The 19,280-nt window shown below is 50.2% G+C and overlaps 1 protein-coding gene across 1 annotated transcript; it reads right to left on the bottom strand.

Annotated features, from left to right (window-relative positions):
- Nucleotides 1–1,138: 1,138 nt before the first annotated feature.
- RPS7 (ribosomal protein S7) lies at nt 1,139–7,001 on the bottom strand. The gene is made up of 7 exons (XM_081795141.1): nt 6,948–7,001; nt 6,643–6,725; nt 6,339–6,410; nt 5,465–5,608; nt 4,709–4,773; nt 1,842–1,992; nt 1,139–1,251 (listed from the first exon to the last, which is right to left on the bottom strand). Exons 2-7 carry the CDS (start codon nt 6,715–6,717, stop codon nt 1,174–1,176), a joined length of 585 nt encoding a protein of 194 aa, XP_081651267.1. The 5' UTR covers nt 6,718–6,725; nt 6,948–7,001; the 3' UTR covers nt 1,139–1,173.
- Between the last annotated feature and the right edge of the window lie 12,279 nt (nt 7,002–19,280).

Here is a 19,280-nt window from a genome sequence, read left to right as displayed (position 1 = left end):
GGCGACTGCCTCCCCTCGGGGAGCCCTTCCTCCCTCAGCCACCGAGCAAAGCTTGAGCCGCCAAGCTGGGGCAGCACCAAGGGGAGCCCTCCCTAAAACAGCCCAAACAGCCCGTCTGGGATGGCCTCGACCCTCACGGGCCCGACCCTCACCTTGCAAAATGGGGAACTACCACCAGCTCGCCTCCCGGTGTAGCTGGGATCGAATCTCCTTGCAGGGCTAATTTGGTGCAAAAGGTCACTTGGGGCTGCCTCCAAGGATGTTTCTTCCCCCCAGTGAAGAGGGGCGGCTCGGAGAGGCAGTTTTGAGGCTTAGCAGTTGTGTGTCCCAGAACTCGACACCTACCCCTCCCCCAGCCACCTGGGAGAGAGCTGGCACAGCTGGGGCCCCTGCTGCTTCGCCCCCCCCCAAAGCTTCTCATCATAGGGACACCGGACCGTCGCGCGGAACACGGATGGCGAATCTGTGCGTGACAATTGATTCCACAGGAAGGGGAGCAGGGGGCCGCTCAACGGGCCGTCTCAGTTCTCACAGGATCCCACGTTCACAGCAGTGTATGCACCTGAGACCACTGAACTGTACCCTCACAAAGGATAAAATGATAAACCTGCATGTATGGTTTTCTTTAAATGTTTATTTTTGAGAAAGAAAGAGAGAGAGAATAAACCCCAAGCAGACTCCACACTGTCAGTGCAGAGCCCAATGTGGGGCTTGATCCCACAACCGTGAGATCACGACCCGAACCAAAATCAAGAGTCAGACACTTCACTGACTGGGCCCACCCCACCCCCGCCGGGGGGCCCCTGAAGTTCAACTTTGAGGTGGACTTTCCAGGAGACACGGTACCCGAGTAGAGCACCTCGGCGGGACTAGGATGTACCGTCACCCCGATTACTCGCGCTCCAGTTCCCGTGGATCTTTGGGATGAACTTGTCAAAGTGCCAATACTTGGCCATTTGGGGGGATCTCACGTGGTCCCACCCCCTCCAACATCACCGACTCCAGGTACACCCCTCGCGTGCACCCCGTTTCCCCGAACGGCCCACAGACACCCTCTCTGTTCAGAAGCTTCCAGCCTGTGCAGGAAGCTACCGGTAATGCATCCCCATCTCCGAAATTCTGAGAACCACGCCCAGAGCAGAATACTGTGAATGTTTTATTTCATCATTTTGTCTACAACTGAAACTCTGGGAACTCAAAGTTAACATCCTTGCCAGTGAGCTTCTTATAGACGCCCGAGAAGGTTTCCACCTACGAGCAAAGAAAGAATTCGTCACAAAACTCTTAAATATGCACATTCATCTGAAAGCCTAACGATTATGTGAAACCGGGCCCTGCATGGCGTCCCCCGCCTCAGCAGCCGGGCGCACAGGGCACGAGGGGTACACAGGGCGTGCCCGCCTGCCAACGCTGGGGACGAGCTCATCTCTGGTGCTGAGGGACACGGCTCTACGGTCTGTGCCCGAGTGAGGTGCTCTGAGCCCGTGAGGGAGCCCGGGGACCATCCACCTCCGTCACGCTTTCCCGGGAATGAAGGGAAGGGACAGCTCTCCCAGATTCTGACACCACCACATCTCACCCCCAGAAGGATCCACAGCCTTGCTGAGGGGAATTACCTTACTTCCAATGTTCCTAGTAACTTAAAAGGTAGAGAGTTTTGACTTTCAAAACATCCCCCACTGTGAAACCCGACACGGAATCCAAAGGGAAGCGCGCAGAGGTTCCGATGGAGCAAAGCTGGCCCTGGGTTTACGCTCGCTGGCTCTGCTGACGCCGGAGACAGGCCACGCCCTTTGCCCTCCCTGTGTCCGGGCCCTCCCGCAACGCGGTCACCCCATTACCTTGTGTTCCACGTTGTTCTGCTGGGCTTTATCCAAGTGAACCTTTATGAGCCGGCTGCCGTCCAGTTTCACACGGATTCTCTTGCCCACAATCTCGCTCGGGAAAACCAAGTCCTCCAGGATCGCGTCGTGCACGGCGGTCAAAGTGCGGCTGAAAGAGCCCAACGACGGAAGTGAGAAGCCCGGAATCTACGACGCCTGCCCTCCTGTGAGCCCCTTCCAAGTCAACAACGCAAAAGGCCAATCCCAGGCCCCTAAACCAAGTTACCACTGGGCTTCCCACGGACGACTTACATCTAATCCGTCGCCAGGGCCGGTGCCAAACTAGACAGGGCGACCAACACCTACTTTCCTTCAAAGCTTAGGGGGAGTTCAACGCGACGCCTTATAAACCACACACGCCGCTCCTGGTGATCATCTCCAGGGAGCGGGAAGGCAGGGAGGACTTTCACTTTTACACACAGCTGTAGGTGTTATTTTCGGGCACGGTTTCGACCGAACACCTCCATAACCTCCTAACCACTCGCTCTTCTGCAAAGCCATCCTTCTCCAAAGTTGTCAAATTATCTACAAATTCCTGTGACCACGTAACTTCCTAACACAAGATCCTTCAAGAGCTCGCCACGACCTCCGAAGCTCCTCCTGGTTCCCTGGGACGGGATGGGGCACCTCAGTCCCCAGCTCCTACGCCCCACTCTCATCCCGCCACGCACGCCTCCGCGATTGTCCCACTCGCGTCCCTGACACCGCGTCACGTCCACGACCCACGTGGCCGCTTGACGAGGAGGTTCAACTGATTCCGAACCCCGAGCGCTAGCGGGATGCTGGGATGAGACAAGAAGGGGCGGCCCTCAGGTTTAGAGGCACCTGTGTCACGGAGCCCATCAGGTCCCCTCGCCCCCAGCAGGTCCGAGACCGCATTCCCCTCATCTGTGCTTCAGAGCTGCCAGTTCCTACGCACACGTCACACCTTCTAGGGGCTCCCGGATGCCTCCCGAGGGCTTCCTGTTCCACGGCCACGGACGGCAGGCTCAAGGGAAAGCCACTTCCCAAATCCCGCATCACCTCTCAGAAAGCAAATGACAAGGACGCCGCCCCAGTTAAGCTTTTCCCCACAGTACGAGGAAGAACACAAACACAGACATGTGTCTACCCTCCCCCTTAAAGCGTAAATCAGAATGGAATCACAGCGGCCGCGCATCTTCTGACTCCAACACGGTCTATTACAACGGGAGGGACGGGGATGCAACCTTGACCATCCCGAGCCCCAGGAACGGAACAGGCTCAGAGCAGTAACGGAAACCCTGCTATAGAGTAGAAACAAGAACAAAAACAAAAAGAAGTGAGTCTCAGGACCTCACATGTACGGGAGAAAGCCGAGTACTGAAGGAGAAGAACCGTGGAGGCAGGAGGTCAGGCTGGGAAGCGGTGAAGGGCCGCGGCCGGCCGTCTAGGGCTTCGCGCAGGAGCACAGAAGGCCCCACGTGTGGGGGGCAGGTCACCAGGGACGTGGTGAAGTCGTGTCCCCGGAGCCGAGGTGGAAACACACGTCTGGGAGGGGCGACGGCCTGAGCTGTGGGTAGGGGTCAGTCCTGCAGCAGCTGCCCTCAGAGCGAAGGCTTCGTTCTCACACTCCCAGTACCGACGCTGGCTCTCACGGCCCACGAGCTCTCCACCACCCCGCGTGTCTGATCTCGGGGTCACAAACTACCCGGAACACCAAAAATTCCCTGAATCCTTATGTTACTCCAACTGCCCAGGATCAGGCTCAAAGTACTGAAGCCCAAGATGCAAGTTCCAGAAAGTGTGGCCCCTGCCCTTCCCTCCCCCACTCCTCTCCCACAGGAGCAAGTATCTGCCTGTAAGACTCGAGTCCCACCCCTTGTTCAAGTGGTTTTACAAACAAGATGAAGTTAAAAACAGCCCAGCATTACTGGTCTGGCTGAAAAGAGCAACTCTCCAAGCCTCGGGTCCGTTCTCCTCATCCCTTTAGAAGTAACGATACGAGGCACAGTACCGACTTCACCTGGAGGTTACACAGGTACCAGAGGAGTTTCCCAAATGGTCCCCAGGGCAGGGCCTGCAGGGCTTCAATAATCCAACTCTGTGAAACGAGACTTCAACAACACACCAAAAGGCCCAGATCAAGGAGCCAGCAACTCTCAATCTGAGTTTAGGCCAGAAAACCCTAAGCCGATCAAGTTTAAAGAACACCGTTCGTGAGCATCTATAACCGCAGCAACACTTCTAATCTGATGTCAGCAACAGAAAAATATGCTTAATTTCTTAGCCTTAATTCACTGCAAAAATAAAACGTAAAGACCCATCTCAGCCCCCTCCGCTACATCCAGTGTGCTTGATCCCACAGCTCTGCACTGAGGACCCCCTCACTGTTCCTGTCCTTTACCCAAAGAACTGGAGAAAACCCTCTCTTCTGAAAGCAACGACCTATTCATTTTACCTATGTAAACATATAATTCTTACTCTAGAATTCATTTTAAAACATTTATACGTCGGGCGCCTGGGTGGCTCAGTTGGTCAGGCGACCGACTTTGGCTCAGGTCATGATCTTGCAGTTTGTGAGTTCGAGCCCCGCATCAGGCTCTGTGCTGACAGCTCAGAGCCTAGAGCCTGCGTCGGATTCTGTGTCTGTCTCTCTCTCTCTCTCTGCCCCCTCCCCTGCTCACGCTGTGTCTCTCTCTCTCAATAGTAAATAAACGTCTAAAAAAATTTTAAATCAATAAAATAAAATAAAAACTAAAATAAAAAAGCAACCTACCAAAATCTTAGTACAAACAACCGAGCAGATAAGGAGTTGTTCATAAGGGGTTTACAGCACACTTTTTCGACGCTGATAAAATACTCACCTTCTGGGACGCTTTTGCTTGTTTTTTGTACGGCTTTTTCGAGTTGGCTTAGGCAGAATTCTCCTCTGTGAAGATTACCGTGGAAAAAGAAAAACCTCACGTTAGCAGAAAGCTGGCAACTGTCAAAATGCTTTAAAAGCCAAAGGGCAGTAACAATAAATTCAAAGTTTGCGAAAGTCAAACCACCCAGACCAAACAAGCTACTGAGAATTCCCCGATTTCTCATTAATTCATTCAGAATCCAGAGAATATATTCAAACAGCGCCAGAAAAAAAAATCCCTCGCTCCTGATTTGAGCCCCAAATACTGCACACCTGCCACAATGCCAGGCCCGCCACGGTAGGAACACGCCTGCGGAGCCACAGGCTAGTTAAATTTGTCACTCTGGCATTTCTCCCCCACACATCTGTTTGCACCAAGGCCAGATCTGAACTTAAAAAAAAAAAAAAAAACACAACCACCTTTCTTGACTACGGGCCCCTTTCCAGGAACTATTCCTCGCCATCTGCTTTCCTCCCAAAGCATACAGCCGCCCGCTTCAATTCTGTCCTGCAGACAAACCACGGCTCAGACCCACCACACGTCCCTAATTCCCTCGTAAACGCACTACATTCACGCCCTTGTAAACGTGGAGAGCCGTTTTCACGTTAACAGCAGAAACGTACTTATCTCTTTAATCTACCGCAAACACAAAGTGAAACACAAGTGATTTTAACAAAATTCCCAAAACAAAACATTCACCAGGACAACACACACCTGAGCAATAAAGACCACGTGCTTCCCGCTGAACTTTTTCTCCAGCTCACGCACGAGCCGGACTTGGATTTTCTGGAAAGACTTCAGTTGAGGAACGGGAACGAAGATGATGATAGCTTTCCGACCACCGCCAACTTCGATCTCCTGAAGGAAGAACACAGAACACCAGCATGACCTTGAGTTCACACGCCCATCTTTCCCACCCGAGCCCAGCGCTGAGCGCGAACACTCGGCTTGAACGTGGTCAAATACTCTAGCACACCAAAATTTTAAAGAAACCCTCCTCCCGCGCTTTCCCACCGCCAGGGCCAGCCCTCCGTCTCCCCTCCCTCACAAACCCCACGCAAGGATGCGTGGGCAACGCTGTGCTCCAGGAGGTAAAGTGCACAACCGGAACTGAGGCTGCTTGTCCCGTGGGCAACCTCCAACCCCGTCCACACGCGCTGCAGCTCCTAAACTAAAGGCGGGAATTTGAAAAAGTGAATTTCCCCCGACACGGAGTCCAGACCGGCAGCCTGGAAAGTAGACCCGTAAACGCTGCAGCAGAGAAGCCCCGGGAACAAGCGGGAAGGAAGCGCGTTGTTCTCGCTACCAACATGCCCCGGTTAAGAAAGCCAAGCCTCAGACTTTCTCTGCGAGATGCTCCTTCCATGACCAGGGAGCGGGGACGGCCGGCTCGGCCAGGTCTCTGACCCACAGTGCGCCTCCCCGCACACTGTGCCACCTTTAAGACGACCCGAGGCATTCCCCCACCCGCATGGCCGCACCTGCACGGGGCGCGCGGGAAGGGGCCAGGCGGCAGATCCCGCCACCGCGCCCCGCGGACGGTCCGCCTACGACCACCCCCACCCCCGGCATAAACCCCCCCCGTTACCTTGGCCGCCGTGATGTTCAGCTCCCTCAGCTGGGCTTTGAGGTCGGAGTTCATCTCCAGCTCCAGGAGGGCCTGGAGAGAGAAGCGGCCGGAGCCGACCCTCAGCAGGGCGCCCGCACCGCCCACGTGCACACACTCGGGGCCTCCTCCCGGACGCGTCCCCACCTCCACCCGGGGTGACACGCGCCGTGGGGGGGGGGGGGGGCTGGTGCCGGGGCGCGGGCGGCACTTGCTGCCGGAGGATGACGGACACTTGTTGGGGAGGGGAACGCGCGCCGGGGCTCCGGCCCTGCCTTCCCCTCACCTGGGAGATGCCAGACTCGAACTCGTCCGGCTTCTCGCCATTGGGCTTCACGATCTTCGCGCTCGAACTGAACATGGCCTTCTGCAAGTACAGGGCGCCCTAGCTCAGGTGTCCGCGGCCCCAAGCCACAGACCCCCGCCGGTCCCGGCCCCGCTCCACCCCACAGAAGCCATCGGGGGGCACGGCCCGGGTAATCGGCCGCATCCCCGCCGGGTGAGCCGGGCCCGCCGATGCAGGGAGGACTCCGACACGTATAGTCCTCAGAGTCGGCGGAAAAGTCCGCGGGAGAGAAGGCCGCCAACATACCTCGGTGAGAGCGCCGGTCTAGGAAGAGGCCTAAGTCTCGCGAGAGCGCCTCAAGTCCCGGCGGCGCAAGGGAAGAGGCGGGAACAGTGCGCGAGAGAAACCGGAAGAACCACCGAGAAAAGGTCGAAGCCGAGAGAGTCCCAGGAAGAGGCTCGTGGGGTCGGGCGCGTTGGGAACGCTCCTCCGGCGGCGCCGTGTCCTACGAGGCGGGGGCCGGGCGGCCGGGCCGGGGTCTGGGCGGGAGACGGGGGCCGAGAAAAGCAACCCCACCCCGAAGAGCGGATGTTCAAAAAAGTCTCATTTAACCCGAAGAAACTCACTTCCCCACCGAAGCCATGAAAAGGAATCAGAGGCTTGGATGCCAGTTCAGCCCGGAGAGAACCCGATGAGATGACGTTCGTTAGAGCTCTTTGGAAACGAAGTGCTTTACGAGTAAACGTGGTTTTCCGGCCCTAAACAATTTAGCCCTCGTCCCCACTGCTTGGTGCGGCGGACACTTGGGGACGTCCGCGGACACCTCTCGTGCGGGCCGGAGCGCAGCGAGCCGGGGGCGGGGGGCGGGGGGGGGGGGAGCCTGGGGCCCGGGGCGCCGACGCGAGCGGGGCAGAGGGCTCGGGGTGGGGTGGGGGACCGTGGGCAGAGCCAGGCCGGAGCTGGACAGCCGGGGTCAGCCGGCCCTGACCTCAGAGCCGGCAGAGATCGCGTATGAGGAAAGATTGGGGGATGACACATCACTACTGGGTTCGACAAAGAAGTATTTATTAGAAAAGTGCCTCCCGTTGTGCCATGCTGTCACTTCCCTCCTGCCCTAGAGAGGAACGAAAAACATAATGCAGAAATACTCTATGATGTCTATACTCTGTGCTAATGCTGCACTAGGTGCTAGCGATTTAGTAGAACCCGCTGAATCCTTGCCCTCGGGAAGATTACCTTTTGGTGAGGAAGAGGGAACATAAAGTGGCAAGACCAAGTATGTAATGACAGATGATAGTAACAAACACTAAAACGAGTCAAGGTTCTGAAGAAGGATTCATGCTCTAAGAAGTCAGGGAAGTTTTTGAAGAAAGATGTGGAAGAAGTAGGAGCTGTTCGCCAGGAAGAACATTCCAGACAGGGAACAACTTGTGCTAAATTGTCTGGCCGTGGTCACCTAATTTAATCTCTAGAGGTCCAGTTTCCTTGACTGTCATATTTAATGGGCCAAGCACTGTGAAAACTGCCGACACCTGTACACCAGCTGATCTCTAAGATTTCCCACCACCTTTACTAAGCTAAAATTGAGTTCATCTTAGAGTTTTAAAGCTAGGTACGTTTTTCTAATAATGCTTTTTAAAAAGAGGCCACTATCTCCTTGGAAAGTTAAGAGTCAACTTGTTCAAGAACGAAAGAAAAGTTTAGGGGCGCCTGGGTGGCGCAGTCGGCTAAGCATCCGACTTCAGCCAGGTCATGATCTCGCGGTCCGTGAGTTCGAGCCCCGCGTCAGGCTCTGGGCTGATGGCTCGGAGCCTGGAGCCTGTTTCCAATTCTGTGTCTCCCTCTCTCTCTGCCCCTCCCCCGTTCATGCTCTGTCTCTCTCTGTCCCAAAAATTAAAAAAAAACAAAACAAAAAAGACGTTGAAAAGAAAGAAAGAAAAGTTTAGCTGCACCTCTAATCTTATCGGGGCAGTCATTCCAAACACTGGATGAACTATTTCCATTTCCTTAACTCTGCACGCCTTTCCAGCCTGGTTCTGATCTCTGCGGCCCTACCAGAGTAGCACAGGAAGTGTATTCAGTGAAGTTCTTCCTGGTTTCCCCTGCTCTGTTGAGTATTAGTAGTGCGAGAGGCCATGCTTGTCTTGTTCCCCATCTGGGGGAAAGCATTGTCTCATCAGAAGTATAATTTAGCATTAGGGTTTCTTTTTTGTGGATGTTCTTTATCAGGTTGAGGAAGAACCCCTTTATCCCTGTTTTCCTTAGAGTTTTTATCTTGAGTGAGATTGTGTCACATTCTTTTCATGCAACAATTATTAGCATCTTTTGAGTTTTTCTTAGCCTGTTAATATGGTGGGTTACATTTACTGATTTCCAAACACTGAAGCTGCCTTGAATCTCTGTTACAAAAGCCCACTTGTTCGTGGAATATCATTCTTTTTAATATCGCTGGGTTCCACTTACTAATATTTTGTTGAGGGCTTTTTGTGTGTCTATGTTCACAAGGACCATTGATCCCTAGTGTTCTTTTTTGTACTGTTATTGTCTGGTTTTGTATTAGGTTAATCCTAGCATCATAAAATGAGAAGTAAGGGGAAGTATTCCCTCATCTTCTGTTTCCCAGAAAAGCCTGTGAAGAATCAGTGTTCATTCTTCAAGCACTTGGTTGAATTCTGTCGTGAAATCATCAGGGCCTGGAGACTTCTTTCTTTCTTTCTTTCTTTCTTTCTTTCTTTCTTTCTTTCTTTCGAGTATTTAATATTACAAATTGAATTTAGTGGTTGCAAAGGTATTCAAATTATCTATTTCATATGGGACTGGATTTGGTACTTTGTGCTTTTAGAGGAATCTGTCCATTTCATGTAAATAGTTAAATTCATGGAGGCGCCTGAGTGGCTCAGTCGGTTAGGCTTCTGACTCTTGGTTTTGGCTCAGGTCATGACCTCACAGTTCATGAGACTGAGCCCCTTGCTGGGCTCTGTGCTGACAGTGCAGAGCCTGCTTGGGATTCTCCCTCTCTCTCTGCCCCTGCCCCATTCGTTTGCTCGCTCTCAAAATAAATAAACTCTAAAAAACCAAATTGTTGAATTTTTGTGGGTAGAGTGGTTCATAGTATTCTCTTATTATCCTTTTAATATCCCTAGTTTTTTCTTAGGTATATTTTTAAGTAGGTTTCGCAGGGAACCTTCAAGTCAACACATTATTATAACCCTGATGGATGGAATATGCTGAATTTTTAAACCTTGGAACCTGATAGAGTGTCGCATGTGTACATTTAATAGGTATTTTTAGGCTCACGTTCAAAACTTAGAGGTCACTTTACTAATATTTATGTTGGGGAACTAACTGGTATTTGTGCATTTACTAGTTTCTTTAACTGGAAATGAGTCAGTAACATCAACAGGACTGATTAACAAATAACAGAAATGTAATCTCTCCTGTTCACTTTTATTTTGTCAACCACTTTTGTGTGCATCATTATGGGCTCGTGACTGCTCATCAGCCAACCTCTACCAGTATTCTGCTTTGATGTTCAAGTTGTCTCACTCGGTTTTGGCCAGCAAAACTGTAAACGACTTGAAACATTAGCCCCTCTTATGGGGGCGCCTGGGTGGCTCAGTCGGTCCTTGATTTTGCCTCAGGTCATGAGCTCACGGTTCATGGGATCAAGCCCCTAGTCAGGCTCTGCACTGACAGTGCCGAGCCTGCTTGGGATTCTCTCTCTTCCTCTCTCTCTGCCCCTCCCCCACTTGCCGTGTGTGTGTGTGTGTGTGTGTGTGTGTGTGTGTGTGTTTCTCTTTTCAAATAAATAAACATTTAAAAAATGATAATAAAACATTAGCCCCTTTTTAGATGACTTTCTGTGTCGCATCATCTCTATTAAACTTTGAGCACTGTGCTTTGGCCCACGGAGCTATCCCAGGCTCGTTTCGTCCTGTTCTGTCTCAGACATGGGGTTAACCTTTTCTCCAGAAAGCCTTGGTTCCTTTTACTGGAAGAATGGTATTGGAAACCAGAATCTTGACACAAGGGTGCATCATGGGGGGCCTCCTGAGGCCGCCTTGATCTTCATAACTAGCATGATCTTTAATAGGTGTTCTTAAGGTCATACGATTTACTAATCCTCCTTGTGTGTCTGTAAATTTTAGTCCTTTTGAGGAGACGGACAGGAAGCCCCCACATGTCACAGAACAGGCATTGGACCTCTCACGGCCCTCAAGCACTGAAAGCTAATGGCAGGCACCACTGAATCACAGGGGCAGGAAATGTGGCCATTGCCCCCACTCGGTCATCGGAGACCCCTGTCCCTTTAAAACGCTCTTGGCTAGGCAGAAACCACAGAGTTGGCTTTTGGACCAGAGGCCACCTTCTTCCCAGGTGGTTGGCCTCCTGTGTAAAGCTCACATTCCTTTCAATCAACACCCATGTCTTGAGTATTAGCCTTTTTAGATGGGCAACCAAACGTGAGATTTAGTGACACTCTTAAACCATGTCAATGGACAGAAGTAGAAAAGATGCCCATCGTAAATCACTTTTTCATGTACAGATACAAGTTCATAGTGCTATTTCCAGCCCAGTTCTAATAGGACAGCATTCCTTCTGAAACCCTTGATTCTATAGTTAGATCTCCTTTTCTCATAATAAGCATCTTGATCCCTCAGCACATAAATACGATCACTTACTTGCTTTATTTGGCAATATGGGAAAACAAATCCAAAAGAACAGTTCAATATGGATATAAAACCTACAATTAATACAATTCACAATTTTTCTAGTAGGACTTGCCGTTAGTTTGCTACATTCCACAGTTGACTCATGTCCCACTCTGGCATCTTTTGAAGTTTCTCCAGTGAAAGTTTGGGTCCGCAGTTTGAGCTTATTTTCACTTTGCGGGTTTTGACATCCTAACAGCTGATACTTCCGAATACACAAAACAAGGTGGCTCTCAGCTACTAGGAGAGAGATGGTCTACTCTACATCGAGACAATGGGAAGAACTTCAACTCACTCTCCAAAATTCTCTAAGTTGTTTTTTTTTATGTTTATTTATTTTTGAGAGAGAAAGAGAGAGCATGAGTGGGGAAGGGGCAGAGAGAGAGAGAGGGAGGCACAGAATCTAAACCAGCTTCAGGCTCTGAGCTGTCAGCACAAGAGCCCGACACGGGGCTCAAACTCAGAAATGTCGAGATCATGACCTGAGCTGAAGTCGGTCGCTTAACCGACTGAGCCATCCAGATGCCCCTAAAATTCTCTAAGTTTTTTAATGTTTTATTCAGTTTTGAGAGAGAGAGAGAGAGAGAGAGAGAGAGAGAGAGCATGAGCAGGGGAGGAGCAGAGAAAGGGCGAGACACAGAATCCGAAGCAAGCTCCAGGCTCCGAGCCATCAGCACAGAGCCCGACACAGGGCTCGAACTCATGAACCGGGAGATCATGACCTGAGCCGAAGTCAGACACATAACCGGCTGAGCCCTCTGGGCGGCCCAGTCTCCAAAATTCTTTACGTGGATTCACTTAGCTGCCTTCTGAGTTATCCACCCACAAAGATATGCAGCAGTACCAAATTCATAGAAACGGGCGCCTGGGTGGCTCAGTTACGCGTCTGACTCGGTTTCAGTTCAGGTCACGATTCCACAGCTCGTGAGATCAAGCTCTGTGTTGGGCTCTGTGCCGACAGCATAGAGCCTGATAGGGATTCTCTCTCTTTCTGCCCCTTCCCCACTCATGTTCACTCCTTCTCATACTCTCAAAATAAATAAATTAAAAACCAAAATTCATAGAAATAAGTGCTAGCTGAACAGCTAACTTCCCCTTATTTTTAAATTTCAATACCAGAACTCAAGTATTGCACATATTCAGAAAAAAGTTTTAGATATCTAATTCTTGTTTTGATCACTCATGCTTTATAAGTTTCTTTTTTTAAGCTATAAGTTCCTTTTCATTTTACAATCTATAATATCCCCTTCTGACCTAACATATTGTTATACCAAAGTCTGCAGTATGTAATCCACGAAGGGTTCTCCTGACGGTATTTTGTTGGTCCATGTCAATGCTTAAGCCAGAGATCACCACGAACACTCCTATAATTGAACAAGGTGGCTTATTACACTCTGCTGCAAGGGAGACACACATCCTGAGCAGCTGTGAGACACTTCATAAGATGTGAGGAAAGACTTATTAGAGGATTGGGGTTGTGTTAGGGGATTTGGGAGAAAGCTTAAGGAGAGGGGCATTTGTACCAGGGCAGAGGCCGTCAGGATGCAGGGTAATTTATTTATTTTTTATTTTTTTATTATGAAGTTTATTGTCAAATTGGTTTCCATACAACACCCAGTGCTCATCCCAACAGGTGCCCTCCTCAATACCCATCCCCCCCACCCACCCCTCCCTCCCACCCCCCATAAACCCTCAGTTTGTTCTCAGTTTTTAGGAGTCTCTTATGTTTTGGCTCCCTCCCTCTCTAACCATTTTTTTTCCTTCCCCTCCCCCATGGTCTTCTGTTAAGTTTCTCAGGATCCACATAGGAGTGAAAACATGGAATCTGTCCTTCTCTGTATGACTTATTTCACTTAGCATCACACTCTCCAGTTCCATCCACGTTGCTACAAAGGGCCATATTTCATTCTTTCTCATTGCCAAGTAGTATTCCATTGTGTATATAAACCACAATTTCTTTGTCCATTCGTCAGTTGATGGACATTTAGGCTCTTTCCATAATTTAGCTATTGTTGAGCGTGCTGCTATAAACATTGGGGTAAAAGTGCCCTTATAGGATGCAGGGTAATTTAATAAACCTCATGTACAGGGGCACCTGAGTAGCCCAGTCGGTTGAGCATCTGACTTTGGCTCAGGTCACGATCTCGCGGTCTGTGAGTTTGAGCCCTGCGTCGGGCTCTGTGCTGACAGCTAGGAGCCTGGAGCCTGCTTCAGATTCTGTGTCCCCCTCTCTCTCTGCCCCTCCCCCGCTCATGCTCTTTCTCTCTCTGTTAAAAATAAATATTAAAAAAAAAAAAAACCTCATGTACAACGAGTGCAGACTAGAGCAAGGCTATAGCTACAACGGAGAGAGGCAACAGTCACTCCTCTGAGTCCAGAGAAAGGGTTTTTTGGTATTTTGTAGCTTGGACAATGTTTACGTTCAGTGTGTGTTCAGATTTTGGAGGGGCCTTATTCTTGTCTTCACCAGTCATGGTCACAAAGTGGCCTTCTCTGCTGTCCGTGTTCAGTGGGAAAGCTCCAGGGACCTTGCTGTGGGCTCCCTACCGACTCCTGGAGGTCAGGCTCCTACTTTTTCTCACCCAGTACCAGCCTACCTTCCGCTTTCCTGAGGGGCTCTAGGAGTGACCAGTGACATTAGAATTTCACGTGATTGGCAAAGGACAACATATGAATACATTTTTTTTTTAATTTTTGAGACAGAGAGAGAGACAGAGAGTGGGGGGGGGGGTGCAGAGACAGGGAGGGAGACACAGAATCCGACAAAGACTCCAGGCTCTGAGCTGTCAGCACAGAGCCCGATGCCAGGCTCCAACTCGTGAACCGCACACAGATCATGACCTGAACTGAAGTAGGACACTCAACCGACTGAGCCACCCAGGTGCCCCTTTATGAATACAATTCTTGAGTCACCTAAAAATCCTAACGGGGTACAAATCAGATTTTATGTATTTACTAGTATCCATATATTTTTAAGTTTATTTATCTTGGGGGGGAGGGGCAAAGAGAGAGGGAGAGGAAGAATCCCAAGCAGACTCTGTGTGGTCAGCCCAACTGGGGGCTTGATCTCAGGAACTGAGATCATGACCTGAGCCCAAACCAAGAGTTGGACGCTTAACTGAGCCACCCAGGCACACCCAGTGTCCATATTTTTACTAAAGAAGTCATAAATGTAGAATTTCAATTTCTCCGAAGACTTGGGATAAACATAAGTATTTATACTTTAATGCTCACCCAGTTGAAACTTCCTAACACCAATTAGGGATGTTATAAAGTATAATCAGAGTATATAAAAATAAATACAATTAAAATTTTTAAATAACTGGGAAATCTGTCAGATATTATACTTTTAAATCATATCCAAAATTTCAAGTGGAAATTTTTCCATATGTTTATGTTACTTTCAAATTATCTGAATCTTGCTAGAACTGGTTCATAAAAGACACCAATATATATAATTATAACAAAATGTAATTGCAATACATTGTAATATAAATCCTGTTTTACATCACAATTACATAAATCTTCAGCTATGTAATTTCAAAAAAAAATTTGTAATGTTTATTTTTGAGAGAGAGCAGGGGAAGCCCAGTGAGAGAGAGAGAGAGAGAGAGAGAGAATCCCAAGCAGGCTCTGTGTTGTCAGCACAGAGCCTGATGTGGGGCTCGATCTCATATTGAAATCCTGACCTGAGCAGAAACCAAGAGTCGGTTGCTTAACTGACTGAGCCACCCAGGCACCCCTTCAGCCATTTAATTTTAAAGAAGAGGGGCCCGTGGGTGGCGCAGTCGGTTAAGCGTCCGACTTCAGCTCAGGTCATGATCTCGCGGTCTGTGAGTTCGAGCCCCACGTTGGGCTCTGGGCTGATGGCTCAGAGCCTGGAGCCTGCTTCTGATTCTGTGTCTCCCTCTCTCTCTGCCCCTCCCCTGTTCATGCTCTGTCTCTCTCTGTCTCAAAAATAAATAAATGTTAAAAAAAATTCTAAAAAAAAAAAAAAAAAGAAGAAGAAATCACACGCTTCCCTGAAACCAAGCACATCATGTCCTGAGTTCCCCAACTACGCATTCTTCATTTATCACTGAAAGACAAAATTATATTCTTTAAATTTATGTTAAGTGATAAAGTCTCCGATTTGTTGTATATATGGATTTCTTCCCCCTCCTTTTGAGATGTGAATCTCATGAATTAAAGTAAATGATCTAGGTTTAAAAATTGGTGTTTTGGGGTGCCTGGGTGGCTCACTTGATTGAACATCTCTTTATCAGCTCAGATCATGATCCCAGGGTTGTGGGATCAAGCTCCAGGTTGGGCTCTGCCCTGAGTGTGGAGCCTGCTTAAGATTCTTTCTCCTCCCTCCGCCCCTCTCCTGCTCACGTGTGTGCTCGCTCTCTCTCCCTCTCTCTCAAAAAAAAAAAAAAAAAAAAAAAAAGAATCAGTGTTTCTACAAAGTTCTGAAGATGGAATAAACATAAACATAAAAAGAAATCATCTTGAAAATACAGATTCTGATTCAGAAATTGGGGGCTGGGGCTCAATATCTTATATTTCTAACGTTCGCAGGTGAGGCCCATGAGACTGGCCCAGGGACCACACTTCGAGTAACAAAGGACCCGATACAGAGAGGAATTGGAAGAGACATAGTGACCAGGAACTGAGAAAGATTCCTTGCAGCATGAAGGAAATGAATCACAGTATGGACGTTTTCCTCCTGGAGGGACCAAGAGACCCTGCCTGGGTAGTTCTGGTCATGGACAGAGCACTGTAGGGGTGGGGATGCCGTTAAACAGCTAAGCTCTGTTGCCCTTTAAGAAAAAAAAAAAAATAGTAGTTCTATGTTGCATAAAGTGCCCCATTAAAAATGACCCAGCAGCGGGAATGTATGACGTCAGCACTGGAGGCAGAAAGCCTAGAGGTCAGGCAGATGAGCCAGCCCAGACTGCAAGGCTGTTCCCTCCACACCGCTGCGCCCAGCGTTCATAATAAAGTGACAGGAGGAGAGTTACAGTGGAGTCCTTGCACGTGAAATGAATTTATGGACCTGTCTGGCTGAGCAAAAATTAATGGATTGAATTTAGCAAAAGGTTTTGTCTATCTCCTCCCCTTACGGCAGCCAGGGTTTTTATCATTATTTCCTGTTGGCCAGGGGGGAGCATGGGACTGAATGAAGGTGCAAACCAGTGATGAACGTGAAAATCAAATGCATACAAGGAAGCAAGGTCACCGGCTGCTTCTGGAAAGTTTCAAAGTCACTCTTCCTATGTAACAATATATCATCTGTGACATCCGTGACCTATCAGGGGGATGAAAGGTAACTGCTCAAATATTAATATCTAAAATACAGAAATACACTTGATTTTTATCATAAGCTGATAATTTGCTCATCTTCAATATATTTCATCAAAAGCAGCACCAGTGTTCCCATTAATCTTCACGGAACATGGACAGGATGAAAAGAACTAATGTGACATTGGGAACGCGCTTGGTGTTTCACACCAGGTCAGAGGCTGCACACTGTATTCACGGCCACCGCGCACAGCGTCATTATCTCCGTGTTTCAGAGGAGAGAACAGAGATTTTCAGCAACTCACCAAGTTTATACAGTTGGTAAACTGTAGAGCTGAGATTTGCAGTCAGTGTGTGTGAACCACCTAGGTCGGGGGCAGGGGAGGACAGGTGCACACACACGCTGCATTGCTACCCTCGCCCCCCCCCCCCCACCCCCGCGGTGTGCTCATACCACATGCCCCACAGAAGTCCACACCACTCCACGGTGCCAGCACACCAGTAACCTCACCCCCGTTAGCTGAGGTCCTCCTGAGGTTGGGAAAGTTGATTGACAAAGCCCTGCTGACCTGACAATCCTCAGGTATTACACTTTGCTAAGAGGTCACCTTTAGGTAAATAACAAAAAAAGTACACTGTCTCTGGAAGGTTGCAGTTAACATGTCCTTAGCTCTGTAATCATGTTCCTTAGGCTACATGGGGGCATTTTCTACAGCTATTCCGGCTGAAGGGGCAGATTTGGAAAACCACCCCCAACTACTAGAAACCTGCGGGCGTGCACATGTAAGGGGCAAGTCGGGGGGGCAGGGATATCCCAAGCCTGTGTGATGCCCAGCGTTTACTTTGTAAACATCCTTCTCCAGTCAGTAAAAATATTTTCAGTTAGAGGTGGCTGGGTGGCTCAGTAAGTTAAGCCACTGACTTCTGCTCAGGTCATAATCTCACAGTTGGTGAGTTCAAGTCCCCCATTGGGCTCTCTGCTGATGTGAGGTTTTGCTGCGGAATGTAGCAATGTAGTTTTGCTGATTGTTTCCTTCGTTGTGCAGAAGCTTTTTATTTTGATGAGGTCCCAGTAGTTCATTTTTGCTTCTGTTTCCCTTGCCTCCGGAGACGTGTTGAGTAAGAAGTTGCTGCGGCCAAGATCGAAGAGGTTTTTGCCTGCTTTCTCCTGGAGGATTTTGATGGCTTCCTGTCTTACATGGAGGTCTTTCATCCATTTTGAGTTCATTTTTGTGTACGGTGAAAGAAAGTGGTCCAGGTTCATTCTTCTGCATGTCGCTGTCCAGTTTTCCCAGCACCACTTGCTGAAGAGACTGTCTTTATTCCATTGGATATTCGTTCCTGCTTTGTCAAAGATTAGTTGGCCATACGTTTGTGGGTCCATTTCTGGGTTGTCTATTCTGTTCCGTTGATCTGAGTGTTTGTTCTTGTGCCAGCCAAGTTAAATTTAAATTAGGGAAGTTGAGATTTTTAAAGTGGATGTTCCCTGAGTTCACACGCAAGAACACCCTTGACCATAGCAAGCTCTATCTCCCCTTTGCTGTTCCTTCTTCCTTCGCTGTGCCTGATGCAAGTGCATGGACAGTGTTGGCTTCCCGCCCTGCCCCCCAACCCCCCGGGCTTTAAAATTAATTAGAAAAGCAAGGCTTGCCAGTGGACTGGACTTTTCAAAGAAGTTGATTTGCTTACCAAAGTCAGACATCGGGCAGAATTCTAACGAACTGCCTTTTCAGCTAAATTTGCTCCCTGGGTCCCCGCGCATTACGAGTAGGACTCCTGCGGGTCACACACCCACGTGGGTGGGGTGGAGGCGGCCCACCCCCTTTCCCAGGGGCGCTCCTGAGGGAAGGCGCTGCCCTGCCTCCGGCCTCGGCTTTTTCATCGCGCAGTGCCAGTGTTTCGAGCCACTGAAGCAGTAGAGCGCAAGCCACCTCTTTGTTTGGGTAGTGCTGACAACACACCAAGGGAGCAGAGATCGTCCGCCACAGCAATGTGGAGGGGCCTCTGGTGGCCCACGCAGTCCACCTGGCCCTGACCCCGCCCTTCACTCAGCCCCGCTCCGCCCTCCCGGCTCAGACCCCGCCTTTCACTCAGCCCCCCCGCCCCGCCCGGCCCCGCCCCTCATCGGTTACGGCCCCAGACTCCGCCCTTCGCTCACCACCGCCCCGCCCACCCCGCCCAGACCCTCCTCCCCTTGCGCGGCCCCGCCCGTCAGGAGGTACAGCTCTGCTCACACCGCCTAGACCCCGCCCGTACGCGGTACCGCAATGCACACACCGCCCAGACCCAGTTTCTTACTTGGTACCGCCCTAGACCCCGCCCCTCACGCCGTACTGCAGCGCACACACAGCCCAGACCCCGCCCCTCACGCGGTACCGCCCTAGACTCCGCCCCCCAGTCGGCACGGCCCACACGCCCAGGCGCTGCTGGGCTCCTCACATTGTACTCCCACCCCACACAGCCCTAGTCCCCATCCACCTCCGTAGGCCCCGCCCCTCCCGGACCGCCCCCGTCCGACTTTCTGACGCCAGAAAGTTGATCCGGAAAAGCCCAGGTGCTAGGCCCCTAGGCCCCGCCCCTCGTCTGCGGCTCGGCGGGGACGCGCGTCATCTCCCCGCGCCGCCGCCGGAAGCTGGGTGTGTG

The sequence above is a fragment of the Panthera onca genome, chromosome A3, assembly GCF_046562875.1.
Source record: "Panthera onca isolate mPanOnc1 chromosome A3, mPanOnc1 haplotype 2, whole genome shotgun sequence".
NCBI lineage: Eukaryota > Metazoa > Chordata > Mammalia > Carnivora > Felidae > Panthera > Panthera onca.
Note: the sequence above shows the minus strand (reverse complement) of the source record. Positions and strands in the feature narration are given on the sequence as shown.

Excerpts from the sequence above, each read along its gene's own strand:
- RPS7 (XM_081795141.1), bottom strand. The coding sequence starts at position 6,717 with ATGTTCAGTTCGAGCGCGAAGATCGTGAAGCCCAATGGCGAGAAGCCG. Across the intron at positions 5,609-6,338 it reads TGAACATCACGGCGGCCAAG|GAGATCGAAGTTGGCGGTGG; the intron begins GTAACGGGGGGG and ends TTCTTCCTTCAG. Across the intron at positions 4,774-5,464 it reads ACGTGGTCTTTATTGCTCAG|AGGAGAATTCTGCCTAAGCC; the intron begins GTGTGTGTTGTC and ends TAATCTTCACAG.